Source organism: Pristis pectinata, chromosome 28 (assembly GCF_009764475.1).
Source record: "Pristis pectinata isolate sPriPec2 chromosome 28, sPriPec2.1.pri, whole genome shotgun sequence".
NCBI lineage: Eukaryota > Metazoa > Chordata > Chondrichthyes > Rhinopristiformes > Pristidae > Pristis > Pristis pectinata.
The window spans coordinates 30,035,176-30,061,544 of record NC_067432.1 but is presented as its reverse complement, the minus strand read 5'-3'; the positions used below and the strand labels follow the sequence as shown (position 1 = coordinate 30,061,544).

The following is a 26,369-nucleotide window of genomic DNA, read 5'->3' as shown; positions in this document are numbered from 1 at the left end:
TTATGTAAAGCAGAAAAGGGTGGCTAAAGTGAATGTAGATCTCTTGGAAGATGAGAAGGGAGAAGGAGGCTATGAACAACTATTTTGTGTCGGTCTTCACAGTGGAGGACATGTCAAACATGCCAAAGAGAGATGTTATGGGTGCAATGGGAGTTGAGGACCACAATACAATTGCTATCTCTGAAGAGGTAGTGCTGAACAAACTAGTGTGCCTGTCAGGACCTGGTCCTGATAGAATACGTCCCAGCACACTGAAAGAAATGGCGGAAGTTATAGTAGAGGCATTTGTGATAATTTACCAATATTCTCTGAACTCTGATCAGATCCCGGTGGATTGGAAGACAGCAAATGTCACACCAGTGTTTAAAAAAGGATGTAGGCAAATGGCAGGTAACTATAGGCCAGTTGGCTTAATGGCAATCGTCGGGAAAATGTTAGAAGCTATCATTCAGGAAGAAATAGAGAGCCATGGAATTGGAATTGGTTTATTATTAAAATGTAAATAATGATTCTGAATAAATCCTGTCTGGTCTTCAGAGATAATTTGTGGGAGAACCTTTTCCAGTCTAAAGGCCAATATTTTAGAAAATATTTTTGAATCTACATTTAATAAAGAAATAGGTCGATGAGATGCACAATCAGTGGGATCTTTATCCTTTTTAAGAATTAAAGAAATAGTTGCTTCATAGAAAGATTGTGGTAGTTTACCCACTGATAGAGCATCTTTAAAAATGTTGGCTAACCAGGGAACAAGAATATCAGAAAAGGATTTTAAAAATTCGGCTGTATATCCGTCAGGGCCAGGTGATTTACCTGCGTTCATTGAAAATATTACTTTCTTTATTTCTTCCTCTGAAATGGGAGCATCTAATGTAGAACATTCATTTACAGATAGCTGGGGAATCTTCAGATCTCTTAAAAATTCATATATTAAAGTAGGATCCTCAGGGGATTCTGATTGGTATAAAGAAGAATAAAATTCTTGAAAGGATTTGTTGATTTGAACATGATCTATCGTGTAGGTATCATCTGATTTACGAATTTTATTAATCTGACGTCATGATAAAGTAGCCTTCAATTGGTTGGCCAATAATTTACTGGATTTGTCACCATGTATATAAAATTGACTTTTGTTTTTAAGTAGTAGATTTTCAATTGAAGATGTTAACAATAAACTATGTTGTAATTGGAGTTCTGTTCTCTTTTTAAAAAGCTCCAGATTTGGAGTATCAGAATATTTTTTTATCGATTTCTTTAATCTTGTCAACCAATATACGTATTTCGTTATTTGTTCGTTTTTTCAAACCAGCAGAATATCAAAATCTGTCTCGTATACTGTCCATACAGATCAATTCATTACACAGTGCATTGAGGTAGTACAAGGTAAAACAACACAGAATGCAGGGTAAAGTGTTACAGCTACAGAGAAAGTGCAGTGCAGGTATACATTAAGGTGCATGGTTGTGATGAGGTAGATTGTAAGGTTAAAAGTCCATCTTATATCTGGATAGAAACGGTTATATCAGGCAGACACAGCAAGGATTCAGGAAGGACAGGTCCTGTTTGACAAATTTACTGGAGTTCTTTGAGGATATAATGAGCACAGTGGATTGAGGGGAACAGATGGATGTTGCATACTTGGATTTCCAGAAGGCATTCGATGAAGTGCCACATAAAAGACTTATCCATAAGATCAGGATGCATGGAGTTAGGGGTAATGCATTAGCATGGATAGAGGATTGGTTAACCAATAGAAGGCAGAGAGTTGGGATGAATGGGTGTTTCTCTGGTTGGCAATCAGCGGTGAGTGGGGTACCACAGGAATCGGTGCTGGGCCCGCAACTGTTCACGATATACATTAACGATTTGGAAGAGGGGACCAAGTGTAGTGTATCTAAGTTTGCTGATGACACTAAATTGAGTGGAAAAGCAAATTGTGGAGAGGATGCAGAGAGTCTGCAGAGAGATATAGATAGGTTAAGTGAGTGGGCAAGGGTCTGGCAGATGGAGTACAATGTTGAAAAATTCAAGGTCATCCACTTTGGAAGGAAGAGTAGCGATCAGATTATTATTTAAATGGTGAAATATTGCAGCATGCTGTTGTGCAGAAGGACTTGGGAGTGCTTGAGCATGAATCGCAGAAGGTTGGTTTGCAGGTGCAACAGGTTATCAAGAAGGCTAATGAAATGCTGGCCTTCATTGCTAGAGGGATTGAATTTAGAGCAGCAAGGTTATGCTGCAACTGTCTGGGGTACTGGTGAAGTCTCACCTGGAGTACTAGGTGCAGTTCTGGTCTCCCTACTTGAGAAAGGATATACTGGCTGTGGAGGCAGAGCAGAGGAGGTTCACCAGATTGATTCCGGAGATGAGGGGGTTAGCCAATGAGGAGAGATTGAGTCACCTAGGACTATACTCACTGGAATTCAGAAAACTGGGAGGGGATCTTATAGAAACATATAAAATTATGAAAGAGATAGATAAGATCAAGGCAGGAAGGTTGTTTCCACTGGTAGGTGAGACTAGGACTGGGGGCATTGCCTCAAGATTCGGGGAGTAGAGTTAGGACGGCGATGAGGAGAAACTGCTTTTCCCAGACAGTGGTGAATCTGTGGAATTCTCTGCCCAGGGAAGCAGAAGAGGCTACCTTATTGAATATATTTACATAAGATAGAGTTAGATAGATTTTTGCATAGCAGGGGAATTAAGGGTTATAGGGAAAAGGCAGGTAGGTGGAGCTGAGTCCACAGACAGATCAGCCATTATCTTACTGAATGGCAGGGCAGGCTCAATGGGCCAGACGGCCTCCTCCTGCTCCTATTTCTTATGTTCTTATGTTCTATCCATGTACCTGTCCAAGTTCCCTCTAAATGTTTTTAATGGACCTTCTTCAACCATTTGCTCTGGCAGCTCATTCAAAATAAGACCACCCTCTGGGTGAAAAGGTTGCCTGTAGGTTCGTCTTTCTCCCCTCTCACCCTAAGCCTATGTCCTCTTCTTGATTCCCCAACCCTGGGAAAAACACTATATGCATTCACCCTATCTATGCCCCTCAGGATTTTATACGCCTCTATAAGGACACCCCTCAGTGTCCTGCACTACAAAGAATAAAATACTAGCCTCCTGAACCTCTCCCTATAATTCAGGCCCTAGAGACCTGGCAACATTCTCATAAATCTTCCTTGCACTCATTCCAGCTTAATGACATCTTTCCTATAATAAGGTGACCAAAACTGTGCACAATACTGCAAGTGTGGCCTCACCAACATCTTGTACAACTGCAATGTAACATCCCAATTCCTATACTCAGTGCCCCGACTAATGAAGGCCAGTGTGCCATATGCTTTCTTCACAACTCTGTCTACCTGTGACGCAACTTTCAGGGAACTATGTACTTGTAATCCCATGTCTCTCTGTTCTACAACTCTTCCCATGTGAGAGGGTGCAGCAGAGATCCATGAGCATGGTATTAGGACGAATGAATTTTAGTTATGAGGAGAGACTGATGAACATCAGGATCAGATTTATTATCAATGACATACGTCGGGACATTTATTGTTTTGCGGCAGCAGTACAGTGCAAGACATAAAAATTACCATGAGTTACAAAAAGTAAATGAATAAAATAGTGCAAAAGGGGAATAACGAGGTAGAGTTCATGGGTTCATGGACCGTTGAGAAAGCTGATGGTGGAGGGGACGAACTGTTCCTGAATCATTGAGTGTGGGTCTTCAGGCTCCTGTACCCCCTCCCCAATGGAAGAGGGCACGTCCTAGACTGTGAGAGTCCTTAATGATGGATGCCACCTTCTTAAGGCACTGCCTCTTGAAGATGTCCTCGATGGTGGGGAGGGTTGTGCCTGTGATGGAGCTGGCTGAGTCTACGACCCTCTGCAGCATCTTGCGATCCTGCACATTGGAGCCTCCATATGGTGGTGCAACCAGTCAGAATGCTCTCCACCGTACATCTATAGAAATCTGCAACAGTCTTTGGTGACATACCAAATCTCCTCAAACTCCTAATGAAGTAGAGTAGCTGGTGTGCCTTCTTTGTGATTGCATCAATGAGTTAGGCCCAGGATAGATCCTCTGAGATGTTGACACCCAGGAACTTGAAGCTGCTCACCCTTTCCGCTGCTGACACCTCAATGAAGACTGGTGTGTGTACTCCCAACTTCCCCTTCCTGAAGTCCACAATCAATTCCTTGGTCTTGCTGATGTTGAGTGCGAGGTTGTTGTTGTGACACCACTCAACCAGCCAATCTACCTCACTCCTGTACACCTCATCGTCGCCATCTGAGATTCTGCCAACAACAGTGGTGTCATCGGCAAATTTATAGATGGCATTTTCTCTGTGCCTAGCCACACAGTCATGAGTGTAGAGAGAGTAGAGCAGTGGGCTAAGCACATGTCCTTGAGGTGCACCTGTGTTGATTGTCAGCGAGGGGGAGATGTTACTACCTACCTGCACTGACTGTGGTGTTGAACACTGAGATGTAATCGATAAACAGCAGCCTGACGTATGCTTTGCTGTTGTCTATGTGCTCCAAAGCCGAGTGGAGAGCCAGTGAGATTGTGTCCGCTGTAGGCCTGTTGTGGCAGTAGGCAAATTGCAGTAGGTCTAGGTCCTTGCTCAGGCAGGAGTTAATTCTAGCCATGACCAACCTCTCAAAACACTTCATCACAGTAGATGTGAGTGCGACTGGGCGATAGTCGTTGAGGCAGCTCACCTTGCTCTTCTTGGGCACCAGTATGATAGATGCCCTTTTGAAGCAGGTGGGAACCTCCGACTGCAGGAGTGAGAGGTTGAACACTCCAGCCAGTTGGTTGGCACATAATTTCCGTACCCTGCCAGGTACACCGTTGGGTCTCGATTTGTTTTCTTTTGAACAAAGGTGAATTGAGGGGAGAGTTGACTGAGGCCTACAAAGGATGAGCAGAGTGGTCAATAACTCGGGGCTGTACATCAGTCTTAATTGGTAGAAGGATTAGATGGGAGATGAAGAAAAATGTTTTCACCAAAAAAGAAAAGGGTGGGAATTCCAGAACTCACTGCCAGAAAAGTTGTGGATGCAGGAATGTAATGTCTTCAAATCACTAGTCTTTCCTCCTGGGATACATATGCTGTACCTGAAGACCTTTGTGAAGACATTACAGGTTGATGATAATTTTTCCCTTGAGGATGTCGAAGGACATGATGACTATCGCTTGACAAGCTTTTGGTGAGTATTTAGCACCAGAACTGATTGTTCACAGTGTTTTCCTGTGATCACTCATGGAATCTTGTCTGGAGCCTCCATATGTGCCACTGAGAGTGCACAACACAACAGGCCACAGGGCACTGGGACTGGCTTGCACAATGGATAGGATTGGGACACCATGGCTGCTTCGACTGGCTACACACGGGGCAGTCTAAGCTCAAGGAATATTCAGCTCAGATATCAGATATTAAAGCAAAGAAATTTATGGGGGCTGAAGGAAGAGATGAGATTGTGAAAGCCCAAAAGAATGTGATAGGCAAACATAAAAAAGCAATACTCCTGACAGAAATTGGACCAGAAGGATGTGGCATGCTGACAGATCTTCTCATACGACACAACGAGCAATATTTCCTGCTTAAAGATGTCACACAGAAACTGGAAGATGACTTTAGTCCAAACCCTTTTGATATAGATGAAAGCTTCATGTTTAGGGCAGTGAGCCAGAGGTGATATGAGACTGTTAGTTAAGTATGTTGTTTCATTTCAAGAAATTACCCTGCATATTGTGCCTCTTAGTTCATGCATTGCACAATAAGTTTATATGGACAGGTAGGTAAACAAATTCACTCAAAGCCACTGAGCACACAGCAGCTGATGTTTAGTGTTCCATTTAAAATTGCTGTCGATCAAAATGACATCCAGGAATACAAGAATTTCATCCACCAAATGAGATTGGTGTAGTTGTAGTCTACATCAGAGAGCCTAGCAAAGTCCAAGGCTGTCAAGTGGAGTCTGAAGTGTACCAGTGAGACCAGTTCAGGGAGTTGCTGTTACCAGTTGCTCTTCAGAATCTTGTAGATTAGAACAACTAGTTGTCAAAAAGTGGTTACATTTCAATAATTTGCAAGTCCAAGACTAAGATGAGCAGTAATGGCAGTATTGGTGGCAATAGAAAATTAAAATGGAAAGAAATTTGGAAGTTCATTCTGCCAATAAGGAATTGGGAATATCTAGTATCTATGCCATAAGCTGTAAAGACAACAACCAATTTTCAAATAAAGATGTTAGTTAACAATCATTGACACACACATTGATACTGCCACAAACTGCTCAATAATCAGTCAAGGCATTTACTCCTGCAAGTTCAACCAGATATTATTGGCACCAAACGCCATCATAGTAGACATTTATTCCATGAGGTTTTACTGACAATAGGGAAAACTCACTTCACATTGCAGCATAATGAACAGTTCATTCAGTTAGCCATCATCACAACAAATTATGGAAACAGGCCAAATTTAATGAGGAAGTTCTGGCAGAGAGGATTTGATGCTTCAAAGTCACACTTTGATGTAATATTGGAAAGCTATGAGATGTTTTAAAGCTAACTACATTGGCATAATGGGGTTAAGGTCATGTGGTGAGCATGTTCATATCAGACCAGAAGCAAAACTGGTCTATTGCAAGCCCAGAGCAGTTATATATGTTCTAAAGGGTCAGGTTGAGAAGGAACTGGCTAACCTATAAAAAGAATGGTATGCTTGTGAAAACCAACCAGAGTGATTAGGTCATGCCAGTAACATGGCTCAGGCAGATAAATGATGCTGTTGTGTGAAAACTATAAGGTCACACTGAATCAAGTTGTGGATGATGAGCAATATTCACTACTTGTGAGACTTGTGAGTGGTGTCAGTAACATGATCAAAAGGGAAATCTATGTGTGGAGCTAGGGGATATCAGGGGGGATCCCAAATGAATACTTCTCATCGGTATTCACCAGGAACAAGGATGTGGAGCAACAAACAATCTGCTGGAGGAACTCAGCAGGTCAAGCAGCATCTGTGGGGGGGGGGGGGGGGGGGGGGGAAGAATTGTCAACGTTTTGGGTCGAAACCATACATCATGAAGGATGTGGGAGCTGGACAGTGAAGGAAGGGGTATGCTGATATTCTGAAACATGCTTCTTCAGGAAGGAGGAAGTGTTAGTGATAAAGTAGATAAATCCCTAGTGCCTGATGGGATCTACCCCAGGATGCTATGGGAAGCAAGGGAAGTGATTGCTGGGGGTCTGACAGAGGTTTTTACACCTTCATTAGTCATAAGAGACTGGAGGATGCAGACGTTGCCCTCTTGTTCATAAAGGGCAGTAAAGATAAACCAAGATACTACAGGCCGATGAGTCTTACATCAATTGTAGGGAAATTATTGGAAAACAATTCTAAGGAACAGGATTAGGAGGAGTCAATGTGGTTTTGTACAGGGCAAATCCTGTCTCACAAATTTGACTGATGTCTTTGAGGAGGTAACTAAGAAGACTGATGAAGACAAATTGGTAGATGTGGTTTATATGGACTTTAGTGAGACATTTAACAAGGTCCCACATGGTAGACTGGTCCAGAAGGTTAGGGCATATGGAATCCAAGGTGTGTTGTCAAATTGGACCCAAAATTGACTTGGTGGTAGGAGGCAGAGGGTACTGGTCAAGGGATATTTTTTGACTGGAAATTTGTACCAGTGGTGTACCACAGGGATCAGTGCTGGAACCTTTGTTGTTTGTCATAAATGACTTGGATAAGAATGTAGGTGGATTAATTAGTAAATTTTCTGATGACGCAAAATTTGGTGGAGCAATAGATAGCAGAGAAGGTTATGACAAGATACAGAGGGATATAGATCAGCTGGAAAGTTGGGTGGAGAAGTGGCGGATGGAAGTTAATCCAGACAAGTGTGAGGTAATACTAACAGGACATAGTTAGATACAGTAAATGGTTGTGATCTCAGGTGTGGTGATACACACAGAGACCCATAATTCCCTGAAAATGGATACAGGTAGATAGGATAATGGAGAAGGCATTTGGTATGCTTGCTTTCGTAGGCCGAGGCATTGAGTATAACAGTTGGAATATCACGTTGCAGCTGTACAAAACATTGGTCAGGCCGCACTTGGGAGTATTGTGTACAATTATGGTCGCCACACAACTGGAAGAATGTGGCAGTATTAGAAAGAGTGCATAAGAAATTCCCCAGGAATAGAGCGCTGTAGGAGAGATTGGATAAGTGGGGTTTATTCTCACTGGAATGTAGGCGGCTGAGTTATAGAGGTTTGTAAAATTACAAGGGCCATTGACAGGGTAGACAGAATCTTTTTCCTAGCGTGGGGGTGTCTAATATTAGGGGGCATTGGTTTAAAGTGAGAGGGGAGAAATGTAAGGGAGATCTGAGGGCAGGTGTTTCACACAGAAGAAGGCAGGTATATGAAATGGGCTGCCAGGGGAAGTGCATTGAGTATTTGAGATCATCCATCCAGAGATACAAATTTGAATCCCAATGTCGTAGTTGTGGGACATAAATACTAGTGATTAAATCAATCTAGAATTGAAGCTAGTCTCAGTAATAGTAACAATGAAAGCTCTGGGTTTTTGTGAAAACCCACCTTTTCAATAATGTTCCTCAGGGAAGGAAATCTGCCAATGCTATCTTTATCCATTCTGGTCTATCTGTAACTTCAGATGCACCAATGTGTTTGACTTGTAATTGTTTCCTTGGCTCAGGGACAGGAAGGGTTGGACAGCCAGTTGTCAGCAACCTCTACATCCCATGAAGGCATAAATAAAAACAATTGATGAAGAGGAGATTGAGGATACCATTGGGCCTTATTCAACCAAATTTGGTTTCTAGAGATAAACAGAAGCAGCTGAGTCAACAAAGTCACCATACTAACAATCAGAAAGTATGTAGTTTCAAACAAAATGTCCAGTTGATGTTCTTATCCCAGCCAACAAGTCAACCTTGCACACAAAGGCAGGAACCTTCGTATAGGTGTGCAGAACCAAGAAATATTTGATTTAAAAGCATCAGAAGTGTTCATTAGATCAAATATTAGATATGAACCAAGCTTGGAATATTCAGTCTGCCAGCTCACAGTCTCAACACATAGATAGCTAAGTGCTTTGTAAATATGCTGTATCTCGGTGCATTTATGAAGGCATTACAAAATTGTATCTGGGTAAGCATTGAACATCCATAACCCACAGTGTTACAGATAGAGAGCTGGGGAATGGGAACAACCTAAATAGTTATATTTTTCAGTAACATCTCATGCTATAAATTTCTCTGATTCTAGGTGCATTTGACTCCTAGCACATCCAATGTAATTATTGCTCTGAGCCAGATGGCTCATTCTTCTTTCATGCATGACACTAAGGCAGACAATATTACAGTAATAATGTATTCCATTATGACACTTCAGGGCACTTCTCTATTGTCAGGGATGTTGTTTCTGAGGGCAAAAGATGCTTAAACATGTTGTGTCCACCTGCAGAAAACCAGAACACTTTGAAAGAACAACAGAGTTTTCCAGCTCAAGTGTCTCTTAATCAACACCAGCAATACAGTTTGGATGTTGAAATCTCTAATTTATTGTTTAGAACCTGGGAGTGCTCACAACAGTAAAATGGTCTGCTTACAAAACAACAGTCACTGCACCACGTTTAATTTATTTGTTGTAGCATACTTGGTTATTTGGTAAATTTGGTTTATTGTTGTCACATGTACTGAGGTACAGTGAAAACTTGTCTTGCATTTGGTTCATACAGATCAACTCATTACACAGTGCTTTGAGGTAGTACAAGGTAAAACAAAACAGAATGCAGAATAAAGTGTTAAAATTACAGAGAAAGTGCAGTGCAGACAGACGATAAAGTACAAGGTCGTAACGAGGTAGATTGTGAGGTCAAGAGTCCATCTTATTGTACTTGAGAACAGGTCAATAGTCTTATAACAGCGGGATAGAAGCTGTCCTTGAGCCTGGTGGTACGTACTTTTGTATCTTCTGTCCGATAGGAGACGGGAGAAGAGAGAATGTCCTGGGTGGGTGGGGTCTTTGATTATGTTGGCTGCTTCACAGAGGCAGCAAGAAGTGTGGACAGAGTCCATGGAGGGGAGGCTGGTTTCCGTGATGTGCTGAGCTGTGTCCACAACTCTTTGCAGTTTCTTTCAGTCACAGGCAGAGCAGTTATCATCTCAAGTTGTGATGCATTCTGTGGTGCATTGATAAAAATTGCTGAGGGTCAAAGGGGACATGCTAAATTTCTTTAGCCTTCCGAGGAAGTAGAGGCGCTGGTGAGCTTTCTTGGCCATGACGTCTACATGGTTGGACCAGGACAGGCTATTGGTGATATTCACTCTTGGGAACTTGAAGCTCTCAAACCTCTCAACCTCAGCACCATTGATCTAGACAGGAGCATGAGCATTGCCCCTTCCTGAAGTCAGTTTTGCTGATATTAGGTGAAATATTGTTGTCATGACACCATGTCACGAGGCTCTCTATCTCCTTCCTGTACTCCGACTCATTGTTATTTGATATACGTACAGCCCACTACGGTGGTATCATCCGCAAAATTGTAGATAGAGTTAGAGAAGAATCTGGCCACGCAGTCGTGAGTACATAGGGAGTAGAGCAGAGGGCTGAGGATGCAGTCTTGTGGGGCACCAGTGTTGAGAATAAGCGTGATGGAGCTGTTGCTGTCTGTCCTTACTGATTGTGGTCTGTTGGCCAGGAAGTCAAGGATCTAGTTGCAAAGGGAGGTGTTGAGTCTTAGGTCTCAGAGTTTGGAGATGAGTTTGCTTGGAGTTAAGGTATTGAAGGTGGAGCTGTAGTTAATAAACAGTAGTCTAACGTATGTGTCTTTACTGTCCAAATGCTTCAGAAATGAGTGTATGGCCAGGGAGATGGCGTTCGCCATAGACCTGTTTCGGCAGTAGGCGAATGGTAGTAGGTCAAGGTTGTCTGGGAGGCTGGAGTTGATGTGTGCCATGATCAGCCTCCTGAAGCACTTCATGATGGTGGATGTCATAAAAGGTGTTATACAAAGCCAAGCTTGTTCTTTCTTGCAATAATAACACTATAGAACTGACATATTAAAAGCTCATAAACATTATAAACACATCCTTGGATCCAAAATGTTTGTGGTTTAATTTCTTTGGGGCTTCTCTCAATAATCTGTTTTAGCTAAGCAAAAATCAGCTGAAACCCTGACAAGATGATAAATGATATCATTCTGCTAATGAGGCAAGAGATCATTCTTTGTTGACTTATCTAACCTGTGCTCTTGACACAATTACATCAGTATTAACACTGACATAACTGAGGTCAGTCACTGGGAAAGCATCAAACTTATTTCGAACATTATTTTTTTAAAAACTTTCTTCTTATTAGCTGGTGGTCCCTATACATCAGTACCAAAGCTGCAGTGACTACTATTTTAATCCAGTGAGTGATGACTGGTTCAAACTAGATCAAACTTCGATAGTTCAGCACTAATCTTAATTATTGATAGGCTGCACAGGCAAAGAGTCTGCTCAAGGTCTACAGTGAGTGGACCAATCCATTTTCATGAGGCCAGGCCAAATTAAGATCCCAGTGGCCAACTCTCCACTGCAGTGGGCATCAGACGCAGATGTGTCAGGCAGTTAAAGTCATATCAGAATCTGTCCAACCAAAATGGACCAGATATATTTTTAAAGTTTTTAAAAGATTTTTTTAAATTTTAAGATTTTTTTTTATTTACAGCGTGGTAACAGGACCTTCCGGCCCAACGAGTCCGCGCCGCCCTTTTTAAACCCAAAATAACCTACCCGTACGTCTTAGCAATGTGGGAGGAAACCGGAGCACCCGGAGGAAACCCACACAGACACGGGAGAACGTACAAACTCCTTACAGACAGCGACGGGAATCAAAACCTGATCACTGGTGCTGTAATAACGTCGCACTAACTGCTACGCTACCATGCCGCCCCACATATATTTATGACTCATTAGCCTGTGTATGAAAGCAGAGGCTTTATAAAGCCGTGGGATCATGAATTAAGCCAAATGTGGTGCTGGAAGGATTCAAGTCATCCCTTAAGTCGTACCTTTTACATATTGTGATGTTCTGTGGATGTGCTGGGGTATCGACAGCTTCTGTGGTTTGGATGAACAACTTGGAGTGAAACTTGTGAGTTCTTCCTCTCGTTTTGAAGTAATAAATGAATTTTGAGGAGGTTCCAAATAAAATGGAGCCAAATATGGCAGCCACAGGCCCACTAAACTGACTTCAAGCAGAAACCCAGTAAGCACAGATTTCCGTCACCCACTTTAGAATGAAAGAGACGACCTGCAGGAAAATGGCTGATTAAATGTAAAGTAGATTGATCAATCTCTCCCAAGTTAAAGGTGGCATTCTAATTTCAAATAAAGGAATCCCTACACACACAAGATACTGATTTGATCAAATAATGTGATCAAATTTCTTTACTAACTGAGGTTGGTAGATAACCCAGTCAAAGTATAGGTGCTAAATAGGAAGAGGTATTTGGGGTGGGGTAGGTCCTGGACAGGGGAGGGTGATTAAGAGGGCCAACTAGTCCAAATATCAAGCAGCAATGTGTGAAGACTCGTGTCAGTTTAGCATGAGGCCTTGGAGAACAATATTGCAACATGAATAACGTGTGAAGTTTTGTGTGTGTTTGAAACAATAAACCTGAGCCAAATATACAAACCCTCCTGCAGGCCCAACTCCTACCATGGGGTGAGGGGAGCATGGAGAGTTCTTAAAATGAAAGTTCCCTTTTGAACTGAGATAATGTTGTGACAAGTTTACTGTGCATGCGATCTGGTTTATAGGTGGATTCATCATGTTAGCCTAAAATTGCTAGTAGGGAAAATGCTGGAGTCTATTATCAAGAATGTGATAACAAGGCACTTGGAAAATATCTATGGGGGGACAGGCACAGTAATGTAGCAGTTAGTGTGGGCATGCTACGTTGGCCGGAAGCTTGGCGACACTTGCAGGCTGCCCCAGAACATTCTGCGCACGGATGCATTTCACTGTGTTTCTGATGTACCTGTGACTAATAAAAATATCTTAAAGAAATCTTAAAATCTTAAGTTAACATGGATTTATGAAAGAGGAATTGTGTTTGACAAACCTGCTAGTGTTCTTTGTGGATATAACTGGTAGAATAGGTAACAGAGAACCAGTGGATGTGTCAGAGAATCACAGATTTGTACAACACACAAACAGGCCCTTCGGCCCACCATGTCCATGTCAACCTTCTTGCCCCCCTACAATCATCACATTTGCCAGCATTAGATCTATATCCTTGATAAAGCTTTGCCTCTTCAAGTGCCTGTCCAGATACATGGTCAACATGGTGATTGTATCTGACTCCACTATCCACTCCGGCAGCACATTCCAGATATCAACCACACTCTGTATAAAAACATATCCCTCAGGTCCCCTTTAAAACTGCATCCGCTCACCTTAAACCTGTGCCCACTTGTTTTTGATAACCCACTATGGGAAAAAGATTTTGACTATCTACCCTATCTGTGCCTCTCATAATTTTATATTTCTCTATCAGGTCACCCCTCTGACACTCCAGGGAAAACAAGACCAGCCTGTCCAATCTCTCCCCATATCAATGCATCCTTCCTTGAACTTGTTATCTTCCATGACCCTTGGTGAATACAGACAAGAAATGCCTCAGCCACATTCCCTAGCTCTGCACATAGATTACCCCGTTGGTCCCAAAAGCGACTCACTGTTTCCCTACCTATCTCTTGTTCCTATAGAATGTCTTGGGATTCTACTTAATCTTACCTGCCAAGGATATAACTTGGACCCTGTTTGCCCTTCTAATATCTTTCTTAAGTTCTCATCTACAACCTCTATATTCCTGAAGGAAGTCAGTCGATTGTGGTTGCTATGCTTGTTATATGTTTCCTTTTGTTTTATGATCAAACCTTCAATAACCTTTGTCATTGAAGGTTCCCTCATCTTGCAATCTTTGCCTTTCGCCTTTACTGGAAGATATTGGCAATTAACTCTTACTAACTCTCTTTTAAAAATGTTCTCACGTGTCAGATGTTGTATTACCCACAAGCATCTGCTCCCAATCTACTTTCACCAGGCCCTCTTATGCTGTTAACATCAGCCTACCCCTCCAATTTAGGATCTGAATTTGAGGACCAATCTTATCCCTTTCCGTAACAGCCTTGAAAGTTACAGAATTATGGTCACTCTTCCCAAAGTGTTCCCCACTGACACATGCACCACCTATCCAGTTTCATTTCCCAAGGTCGAGTACTTCCCCATCTCCAGTTGTCTCTCTGCACGTTGTCTCAAAAATCTTTTATGGGTGCACTTGGAATTGGAATTGGAATTGGTTTATTATTGTCACTTGTACCAAGCTACAGTGAAAAACTTGTCTTGCATACTGTTCATATTCATTAATTACATAGTGCATTAAGGTAAAGCAATACAGAATGCAGAATAAAGTGTCACAGCTGCAGAGAAAGTGCAGGTAGACAGTAAGGTGCAAGGGCATAACAAGGTAGATTGTGAGGTCAAGAGTCCATCTTAACAAATTTTGCCCCATCTAAAGCCCCTGCACTAAGGCAATCCCAGTCAGTACTGGGAAAGTTAAAATCCCCACTTCTATAACCCTATTGCTCTTAAACCTTTCTGCAATGTGCTTACATATCTGTTCCTCTAATTCCCACAGCTTAATGGAAGGCCTGCAGTATAACTCCAGCAAAGTGATCACCCCTCTCTTATTCCTAAATTCTATCCATGCGGCCTTGTTGAACGACCTCTCCAGGATATCCTTTCTGAATATTACCATGATGTTCTCCCTAATATTGTAATGAAACTCCCCCTTCTCTTTTGCATCCTTCTATCACATCTGAAACTTCTAGACCCTGGAGCATTAAGCTGCTGGTTCTGCCCTTCCCTCAACCATGTTTCCATGATTGCAATAATATCATCATTCTGTGGTGATCTATGCTCGGAGCTCATCTGACTTATCAGTGGGTCTTCTTATATTAGAGTAAATACAGTTGAGCCTATCAGCCTTCCCCATGCTCCCTCACCTGCCCCTTTCTGCTTTGCCCACTGGATGCCTGAGTTATCCTCTCTTTACATTTCAATCAATCTCCCCACCTCTGCACTGCTACTGAGATTCCCACCCCTCTGCCGCTCCCAAGTAGTTGGAGCAAATCTCCCTGTACAGGCCATTCAGCCCACCACATTCATGCTGACCTTTTTGCCCATCTACACAAATCCCATTTGCCCGCATAAGATGCCGTATGCCTTGCTTATTCAAATGCCTCTCTGAATGCCTCTTAAATGTATCTGATTCCACCACCTCCTCTACCAGTGCATTCCAGATACCAACCTCCCTCTGTACAAAAAAAACTTCCCCCTCAGATCCTCTTTAAAATTCCCTCTTCTCACTTTAAACCTGTGCACACTTTCTTTTGATATCCCTACCATGGGGGAAAGGTCACTATCGACCCTATGTCTCGTATAATTTTATACATCTATCAGGTCACCCCTCAACCTCCTTCACTCCAGGGAAAACAAGCCCAGCCTGTCCAATCTCTCCCCATAACTGAAGTCCTCAAGTTCAGGCAACAGAGGCAACATACTGGTGAATCTGCTCAACACTCTCCTCAGTGCACCACATCCTTCCAATAGTGTGGCGACCAGGACTGCCCACAGTACTCCAAGTGCTATTTAACCAGTGTTCTGTAAAATTGCAAAATAACGTCCCAACTTTTATATTCTGTACCCCACCTGTAAAGGCAAGCATGCCATATTCCTTCTTCACCACCCTGTCCACGTGTGTTGTTTCATTTGTGATTTATGCTGGTACGATATAATCACATACCTCAAGGAGACAAGCAAGATATAAATTAATCTATGAAAAAATATGATCTGTAATCCCTTTTAACTCTTGTGTTTTCTTTCTTGTAGGCATTTCTCCTGCCTGTCATCCAAGTACATGTGCCCAGGGGTTCCGGCAGTAATGAGCACCTTGTTGGCCAATATTAATGCCTATTTTGCACATACCACAGCTACAACAAATGTTTCAGCCTCAGATCGATTCGCTGCCTCAAATTTCGGAGTAAGTCCAATATGGGTTATGATGTTGTGCTGAAATTGTGCAGATAAATGCAGGGTGCAGCTTATATATGAGAAGCAACATTGTTTTACAGAATATGCCAAAGAAACCTGAACTGAGCTGTAAACCATTTATTTCTCCTTCTCATAGAACACAGTACAGCACAGGAACAGGCCCATCAGCCCACAATGTTGAGTCGAGCTAATTAAAATAGTAATTAAACGCCTAACTAAATGAATGCCTTCTGCCAACACAGTGTCCATATTCCTCTATTGTCTGCACATTCATATGCCTATCTAAGAGTCCTTTATATGCGTCTTTTGTATTTACCTCCATTGCTACCCCTGGCAGCGCATTCCAGGCACCCACCAATTTACCCTGCACATTTCCTTTGAACTTACCCCCTCTCACCCTAAGTGCATGTCCTCTGGTATTAGACCTGGGAAATCCTGGGAAAAAGATACTGCCTGTCTACTCTATCTATGCCTCTCATAATCTTATAAACATCTATCAGGTCTCCCCACAGCCTCCACCACTTAAGAGAAAACAACCCAAGTTTGTCCAACCTCTCCTTCTAGCACATGCCCTCTAATCCAGGCAGCATCCTGGTAAACCTCTTCTGCACCCTCTCCAAAGCCTCCACATTCTTCTTTCACTCCAGATGTACCCTAACTAGAGTTCTATAAAGCTGCAACATAACTTCCTGACCCTTGAACTCAATACCTCGACTTATAAAGGCAAGCATACCATATGCCTTCTTTACCACCCTATCAACCTGTGCAGCCACATTCAGGGAGCAATGGATTTGAACCAAAAGATCCCTCTGTACATCAGCACTGTTAAGGGTCCTGCCATTAACTGTGTACTGTCCTTTTACGTTTGATCTCCCAAAGTTCAGCACCTCACACCTGCCCGGATTAGACTCCATCTGCCATTTCTCTGCCCATATCTACAACTGATCTATATCCTGCTGTGTCACCTGGCAATCTTCGAAACTATCCACAACACCACCAATCATTGTATCAATTGCAAACTTACTAACCCACCCATCCACACTTTTATCCATTTATAAATATCACAAACAGTGGAGGTCCCAGTACAGATCCCTATGGAACACCACATTATATACATTTTCCTATTACATTTGTTTTTTTCATTATGACATAGGAGGAGGTCATTTGGCCCATCCAGTCTAAGCCAGCTCTCAGAACAATCTCATCAATCCCATTTCTCTAATTATTTTCATCAACTCTCCCCCTCCCCTCTTTGATTCTGCTGCCACCCTCCTTTACTGAGGGTAGTCTACATTAGCATCTAACCTACCAGCAAGCACATCCTTGGGCTATTGGAAGGAACTGGAGCACCCAAGGGAAACCCACACAGACACGAGAAAGCATGCAAACTCCAGACAGACAGCACCAGAGGTCAGGATTGAAGCCGGTTCTTGGAGCTGTGCTATTAACTGCTGCGCCATTACGCTGCTCACTGCCTTGTTTGAAATTTGTCCTTCTGGAAAATTGTTTGGACAGGTCTTAAATTAATATCTACGCTAGCTTCTGCCAGCCCCACATTTAGAGTTTGGTAGCGTGATTGTGATCATCCCAAGATTATTGGCACAGGAAATAACTGCTGGCTGTAAACCAGCACCACGAGCATGGATAAGTCATTTGTCAATTTTTAAACGCTTATAATGTATTGAATTCACAGGAACTGACTTTTGGTCCATTAATTGCCTGCACTGCCTCTTGAAGAATATTTTGCTAACTTGCCACGTTTAATATTTAATGTCTCAGTTCAGTTTTAGAGTAGCACAATATTAAAGCCTTGAGTTGTGACACTTAGCACACTTCATTTTTAATTTGGGGAAAGCATCAGAGCAGGAAAAGGCCATTTTGCCTCTTGAGTGCTTTATGTTGTGCTCTGTGCTCCACGGATATATACATTTAAGATTATCATCTCAGTGTAAATGTAGGTTTTCTCATGTAAGGAACATACAAAGAGGGAGAATTGGTTATTTTCATACATGCCAAATTTCCTTGTTCAAAATATTTTGTTTTTTTAATTTTAAAGCTCAGAGATTGGTTTTGAGCTCTCATGAGGTAGTTGAACCCAATCTGATGCATTTGTACTTGAAATTTTCATCTTTGTGAATAAAGTAACACAAATTGTGTAGTTCCACCATACAACAAAAACAGTTTTAGACGACAGGAAATACTTCATCCAAAATATTTTGTTCCAATTTGCATTTGAACATTGTGTTTGCCTGAATTTTTTGATCAATAACATGGGGTCAGTAACAAAGTTGTTATTGATCTCAGAGAAACAAGCCAGCAAGTCTTAAACAGGCTGAATGGCATGCACGTCCCCTGAGTTGCCAGCTTAGTTGTAGGAAATCAGTAATCAGGGATTTGTAGTGTCCAGCAGAGTGATGTCATCAAGTAGGCTAAGCAGCTGGTCAAATTGAAGAATTCTCACAGATAAAAGAACAAGAAATAAAAAGTGCTAATTTTCTTTATTTGCTTTTAACTAATTTGAAGAAAGTCAAAAAAAGATTGATTAGAATAAATTATGAATGTACACAAAGTAACTTGTTCTTACACTTTTCTGAGTCTATGCCAATCCACCACATGTCCACAGTAATGTCCAGTACTGGAGAGGTTGTTCAGTGGAAGTTATTTCTCAGCAGCAGGTTAGTAGAGCTTCATTCAGTGTAGATGGATTTTACTAGTAAAAAGTTGAAATTCACAACAAATTATAATTCTGCTGATTGCATCTGTGATGACTGCAACAGTGAAACCCGTAGAGAAGCAGAACATTGACTGCAGCCTCCGAATTTACTTGTGCATCTGTAATCACCAGAGAGCGTGCCGAAGAGATTCACTAGGACATTGCCTGGGATGGAGTGTTTTAGTTATGAGGAGAAACTGGGTAGGCTGGGTTTGTTTACTCTGGAGTAGAGGAAGCTGAGGACAAATGTGATAGAGGGATACAAAGATATGAGAGGTATAGATAGAGCAGATAGTAGGAAACTTGTCCTCATGACAGAAATATCTAAGGCCATAGGTCATAGGTGAAGGTCAGGTGTAAGAGGTTTAGCAGTGATCTGTGAAATAATTTTTTTTCACCCAGAGGGTGGTTGCAGTTTTGAATGCACTGCCTGAGAAAGTGGTGGGAGCAGGTACTCTCACAATATTGCAGAAGCATCTGGATGAGCACTTGAATTGCCAGGGTGTAGTAAACTACAGACCTAATGCAGGTAAATGGGATTAGTGTAGACAAGGCTCTTTATAAATATTTGATATCTACCGTTTATATTTCTTTTGTGTTGCTCTGCCTGGTAAGATGTCAGAGCCATGATTCTCTCTTGACAGTACCTTCCACTAATGGTTGTAATGATTCAGTAAAGACTGAGTTGTGAGGTTGCTTTTTGTACTATGCCTGCTTGAAGGCAAGTACTTAGTGTTCCACACTGTGCTTCAGCCTTATTTCACATGCATTCTGGAAATTTACCATCTTCTTCCATACATCTCAAGAGTCTGCAGGGTTCTACAGAATATCTTCACCTTGTCAGTCAGCCTACTCCTGCCAGTGAAACTATATTGTGGATCCATGAGCCCAATTCAACGCAACCAGAAAATGTTAGGGGTAACAGCAGTGATTTTAACTGCAAAACATTCTAGCACACTTTATTGAAGAAGGGCAGCAGGGATAAGCCAGGTAACTACGGTCCAGATAACTACGTATCAGTGGTAGGAAAATTATTGGAAAAAAATTAAAGATAAGATTTATGTACGTTTGGAAAGGCAGGGGCTGATCAGGGATATTCAGGATGGCTTCGTGTGGTGGAAATCCTGCCTCACTAATTTAACTGAGTTTTTTGAGGAGGTAGTGAAGAAGATTGATAAAGGCAGGGTGGTAGACATTGTCTGTATGGACTTGAGTAAGGCATTTAACAAGGTCCTGCATGTTAGGCTGGTCCAGAAGGTTAGGGCACATGGATTCCAAGGTGTGTTGCCAAACTGGATCCAAAATTGGTTTGGTGATAGGAGGCAGAGGGTAGAGATGGAGGGCCATTTTTCCACAGATTGGAAGTCTATGACCAGTGGAGTACTGCAGGGATCTTTTCTGAGACCCTTGCTGTGCATGACATATTTTAACAACCTAGATGTGAATGTAGAAGCTATGAATAGTAAGTTTGTGGATGACATGAAAATTGGTGGTGTGTTGGAAGATTGTCTAAGGAAGGTTGTCTAAGGCTACAGCTGGATATAGATCAGATGGAAAGTTGGGCAGAGCATTGGCTGATGGAATTTAATCCTGATAAGTGTGAGGTGATGCATTTTGGGAAGTCAAGGAAAGGTAGGACATCTCAGGTAGGACATCTCAGGTAGGGCACTATGTGATGTTGATGAACAGAGAGAACTTGGTGTTCAAATCCATAGTTTCCTGGAAGTAGCAATGCAGGTGGATAGGTGGTGAAGAAAGCATATGACATGCTTGCCTTCATCAGTTGGGACAAAGAATATAAGAGTTAGGATATAATGATGCAATTTTACAAAACACTGTTAGGCCATACTTGGAATACTGTGTGCAGTTTTGGTTGCTGCACTATAGGAAGGATGTGATTGCACTGGAGAGAGTGCAGAGGAGATTTGCTAGGACGTTGCCTGGATTGGAGGACTTTAGTTATGGGGAGAGACTGGATTGGAGTGAAGGAGGCTGAGGCGTGACCTGAGAGAAGTACATAAAATTATGACAGGTACAGATAGAGTAGCTAGTAAGGAACTTTTCTCATGGTAGGGATATCAAAAACAGGAGGAAGGAGTTCTAAAGGGGATCTGAAGGGTAAGTTTTTATACACAGAGAGTAGTTGAAATCTGGTCTGAGCTGTCAGAGGAGATGGTGAAACCAGATACAATTAGTATGTTATAAAGGCAATTAGATAGACACTTAAATGGGCAAGGCAGAGAAAGATATGGTCCTAATGTGGGCGAATGGAATTGGTGCAGATGAGCAAAAAGGCCGGCATAGGTGTGGTGGGCTGAAGGGCCTGTTTCTATGCTGTACAACTCTATGATTCTTTTGGAGGTCAGGTCATTTTCAAAGTAAATTTTCTGTCATTCTGTAGCTGAGTTTCTGTTGCCGTGAAATCATGAGCCTCCTGCCTCTGTCTTCCAGCGAGGCCATGGGTGTAGTCTGCAGCGTGAGAGCTGTCTGGGTGCAGATGGCCCGCTGCAGTCAAACCACAGCTCTGACAGCTGCTGAGGCCCCCTCCCCAAGGCCAACAGCTGTCAAAGCATCAGTCTCGCTGACTGAGAATGTTTTTGACTTAAGACCTGATTGAAAAATTAAAAATAGTATTTAAAAAAAATCAAGGTAATATTTGTAAAATTTAAAACACTAAAAACCCTCATTCGATTGGTAAAGTCAATTAAAAACATTGACAATGAATAATTAATAAAAAGTAGCTCCACTTACTCCTGGCAGCAAATGTCTTCCATCCGTCTGAAAGTAGACTGCTGCATTTGCTTCAAGTTTACTGTGGCCTGGGCTCAATGGGCAAATTTCCTCTTCGAGAGCTGATATTCTTCAGAAGTTCACGCTGTCCCACACTGGTGTAGCACAGGGGCAGAGGCAGCCACTGCTAGCTCAGACCCACAGCAACGCCTGAGATCAGATCATTCAAACCCACGTACATCCCAGTACAAACACTGCAATCAGGTAGGAAAAACAGAGTCAGAGTTGTACAGCATAGAAACAGGCCCTTCAGCCCATCGTGACTGTGCCAACCATCATGCCTATCTATACCAATCCCACTTGCCTGCATTAATTCCATATCTCTCCATGCCCTGCTCATTCAAGCACCTTTATTGATGCCTCTTAAATATTGTTACTGTTCCTGCCTCCACCACCTCTTCCGGCAGCTCATTCCAGATACCAACTATCTCTATTTGTAAAATTTACCCCTCAGTTACCCTTTAAATGTCCTTCCCTCTCACCTTAAACCTATGCCCTCTAGTTTTTTCCCTATAATGGGTTACACTCTGGCTACCTACCCTATGCCTCTCATAATTTTATACATCTCTCAGCCTCCTTCACTCCAGGGAAAACAGTCCCAGCCTATCCAGTCTCTCCTTACAACTCAAGCAAAATCCAGGCAACATCCCTGTGAATCCTTTCTGCACCCTCTCTAGCTTAATCACATGTTTGTGTAGTGCGGCGACCAGAACTGCACACAACACTCAAAGTGCCGTCTAACCAGCATTTTGTACAACTGTAACATGACGTCTCAACTCTTGTACTCAATACCTTGCTAATGAAGTCAAGCAGGCCATACACCTTCCCCACCCTACCTACCTGTGTCGCCACTTTCAGGGAAGTATGTACTTGTACCCCCTGCTCTCTCAGTTACAACAACACCTGCCAGTGCCCGCCATTCACTGTGTATGCTCTCTTGTGGTTTAACTTTACAAAATGCATCACTTGGTACTTGTCTGAATTAAATTTGTTCTGCCATTCCTTGGCTCAATTTCCCAGTCGATCTTTATCCCAGTGTAATCTTGACAACCTTCTTCAATTGTGGTTTCATCTGTAAAATTACTAATCATGCCACCAACATTCTCATCCAAATCATTAATATGAAGGACAAACATCAGAGGACCCAGCATGGATCCATGCGGCACACCACTGGTCACAGGCCTCCAATCGAAAAACACCCCTTCATTACCGCCCTCTGTCTCCTACCACCAAGATAATGTTGAATCTAATTGGCTACTCACCCTGGATTCCATGTGCTCTAACCTTTCAGACCAACCTACTATGCGGGACCTTGTCAAAGGCTTTGCTGAAGCCCATGCAGGCAGCATCTAGCGCCCTGCCTCGTCAGTCCTCTTGGTCACTTCTTCAAAAAACTCAATCAAACTTGTGAGACATAATTTCCTAAGCACAATGCCATGCTGACTATCCTTAATTAGGTCTTGTCTTTCTAAATGCAAATAAATCCTGTCCTTCAGGATTCCCTTCAGTTACTTTCCCAGCACTGATGTAAGGCTCACCGATCTGGAGTTCCTGCCGTCCTTCTTGAATAAAAACAAAGCATCAGGTGCCCTCCCATCTTCTGGTATGTCACTTATGGCTGAAGAAGGTACAAAAATCTCTGCCAGGGCCCCAGCAATCTCTTCCCTTGCTTCCCATAGCATCCTAGGACACACCTGGTCAGACCCTAGGAATTCATCCACCATTATGCATTGCAAGACTTCCAAAACCACCTCCTTTGTAATGATGATATGCTCCAGGATATCACTGTTCCCTCCCGTGAGCTCACTAACTTCCATCTCCTTCTCCACGGAAATACAGAGAAATGTTCATTGCCCACTTTCCGTGGCCGCACGTGTGGATTACCATGCTGATCCTTCAGGGGACCTACTTTTTCCTTAGCTACCCATTTCCTCTTAATATACTCACAGAATCTTTCAGGATTCTCCTTTATCTTATCTGCCACGGATATCTTATTACCCCCTTTTGCCATCCTAATTTCCTTCTTAAGTATGCTCCCACATCCTTTACACTCCTAAAGGGACTCATCTGATCCCAGCTGCCTATACATGGCACATTTCCTTTTTCCTCACCAGACCCTCAATATCCCTCGTCAACCAAGGTCCCTAATCCTGTTAGCCTTGCACTTCACTGTAGCAGGAACATGCTGGCCCTGAACTCTTCCTATCTCACTTTCAAAACTTTCTCACTTGCACTTGCCAGATTTCCCTTTACTTACAAGCAGCCTCCACCAATCAGCTTTTGTAAGTTTCTGTCTGATGCCATTGAAATTAGCCTTCCCCCAGTTTAGAACTTTAAACTGAGGAGCAGTCCTTTCTTTTTCTATGACTATCTTGAAACTAATAGAATTATGGTCACTGGTCCCAAAGTGCTCCTCCACAGACACATCAACCACTTACCCAGCCTCATTTCCTTTGAGGTTGAGTGCAGCCCCCTTCTGTCATAGGGCCACATTGCTTCAGAAAACCTCCCTGGACTCATTTAACAAATTCTGCCCCATTTTAAGCCCTTCGCACTTAAGGCAGTCCCTGTGAACATTAGGGAAGTTAAAAATCAGCAACTATAACAACCCTGCCTTGTAATCTTCTAAAACCAAATACACAAACATATTGAAAGAATTGAATCCACTGAAGTGCCAAGAGGCCAAAAAAGTTCTTTTGTGATATGTTTTACTTTGTGAATGGCTTTGCATGAAACTCCACAGATAATGTTCTTTCAGATATTAATTAAAAATGAATGAATCAACTCTGGTTCTAGACCACAAAAGTGACATTCCAGCTATCCCTGGCATGTGGAGATTGTGTGAAAATGACCTTTCACAGGTGCTGGGTCTGCAGAGTGCTTGGCATGGGATGTGAGTGGACAGGATTGGTGAAATAAAGAAGCATCTGTTCATTGTTTCTTTCTACACCTATTCTGGTGTTTTGAGTTGATGTGGCATAATAGATGCAAAATGTCTGAGTAAATATTGGCTTACAACATTAAGTGTTTAAAATTGCACATTTTTCATGTTTTTTAAAATAATTTTCCGATCTTTAAACCTCGGCTTAAGATTAAGTTGTGAGAATATCTACAGAGATGTTGAACATTATGAATTATTTGGATAAGCAATTACTACTAGATAGATCAGGCCTAGTCCTCTGTAGTAATGAGAGTAGTCAGTACTAACTGGAGGTGTCAACACCAAGAGCTGAGAGGTGGGACATAGCCTTGCAAGTTCTATGGAGCCAATAGCTTCAGCTGGAAGAATTACCCAGGGAGTGGGAGGTGGTGGGGTGTGGGTAACTAGTCCTCATCCTTGGTGAGGAATGCCACCAAATGGCGGATGCTATGACAGGGTGGACTGGGTGTCTCAACCAGTTCAAGAGTGGAGAGGGCAATTGTCCAAAATTAGGATTCTGCTGGTTTTATTGAGAGCCACCAATCTTTGGTTGGACAGATTTCCTTAATTTCCAATGAATTCTTATTCCTTGAAGGTAATAACCAACAGAAAATTACCTAAAAATGCTGGAATATGTGGCAACTACTAAATATATTGCAACAAGGGAAATGGCAAGCGTGCTGTAAATACTTACAGCTGGACAACTAAAAGTCACATTTCTTTTTCTCAAATAGATACAAAAACTTGTTTTATTTGTTTTGCAGAGAGAAAAATTCATAAAACTCCTGGATCAGTTGCACAACCTCTCTGAGGATTGACACTATCTAAATATAGGGTAAGTGTGGACAAAAGTGAAAAACGATCTGCTCCAAAGCTGGTTACATGTTACTGAGTGAAGATTTTTTTTAAATTTTAGTTCCAGTTTCTTCCCACCCCAGGGATTTCTCCTCCCCTTTGGCTTATATCAAACTCTAGGTTACTGGGGAGGAGCAGTCACAGAGCTTGGGATTCAGTACCAACACTGCACAGTGGTAGATTTTCCAAGGCTTGTCAGACAACCCAAAAATGTTGATTCTATGGTCATTATTTGCACTCATTGTTTTAGCAGGATTTGTGAGTCAGTTCATAGGAAAGGAGTTACTGAGCATTGCTGTTTCCTTATGCTAACGTTCTTGACTTTTGGATAGGTATAGGTACGTCTCACCTGGGGCCAGGCGAATGTCCTCAGCCAGGATTGGAAATGTGGGTTAGGGTCTGGCCAGAGCCAGGGGCCAGGAAAAACGGGCCAGATGAGTGGCCTGGAGTCGAGGACCAGGCACCCAGCTGGGCTGATGAGTGTGAGATCAGAGTGCAGTCGGGAGCAGGGGCGGGAGGTTGGGTGGGCAGGTTGAGAAGTGAGGAAGGAAGCAAACATTCCTGTGCCTGAAAATTGATAGTCATTTAGCAAAGCTTGGTCACACCAGAATAATCGTGAGCCTGATGAGATTGCTTTGGATGTGTGAAATGTAAATATAAGTGCAAATGGGGTTAGTGTTGATGGGGATCACAGTCAGCATGGACAAAGTGGGCTGAAAGGACCTGTTTCTGTAATGTACATTTCTCTGATTTGAAGTGTGATAAACACTGACTAGAGAAGTGGCCTCCTTGGAACAAAACCTCACTCTGTGAAGCCCGGTGGAAGCTGGTGCGCAACAGCCACATCATGTTAAAAGAAACAACACACGGGCAACTCCCATTCCTCAATGTGAAGTTCGGAACCTGGAATGTCAAGATCTTCATGGACAATC

General features: G+C 42.4%; 1 protein-coding gene across 1 annotated transcript in view; it reads left to right on the top strand.

Moving 5' to 3' along the window:
• LOC127583971 (protein unc-13 homolog C-like) overlaps window positions 1-26,369 on the top strand; it is a 424,484-nt gene that overhangs the window by 187,028 nt on the left and 211,087 nt on the right. The window contains 3 exon segments of the mRNA XM_052040443.1: window positions 15,998-16,148; window positions 25,347-25,394; window positions 25,397-25,417. Coding sequence (XP_051896403.1) covers window positions 15,998-16,148; window positions 25,347-25,394; window positions 25,397-25,417 — 220 coding nt within the window.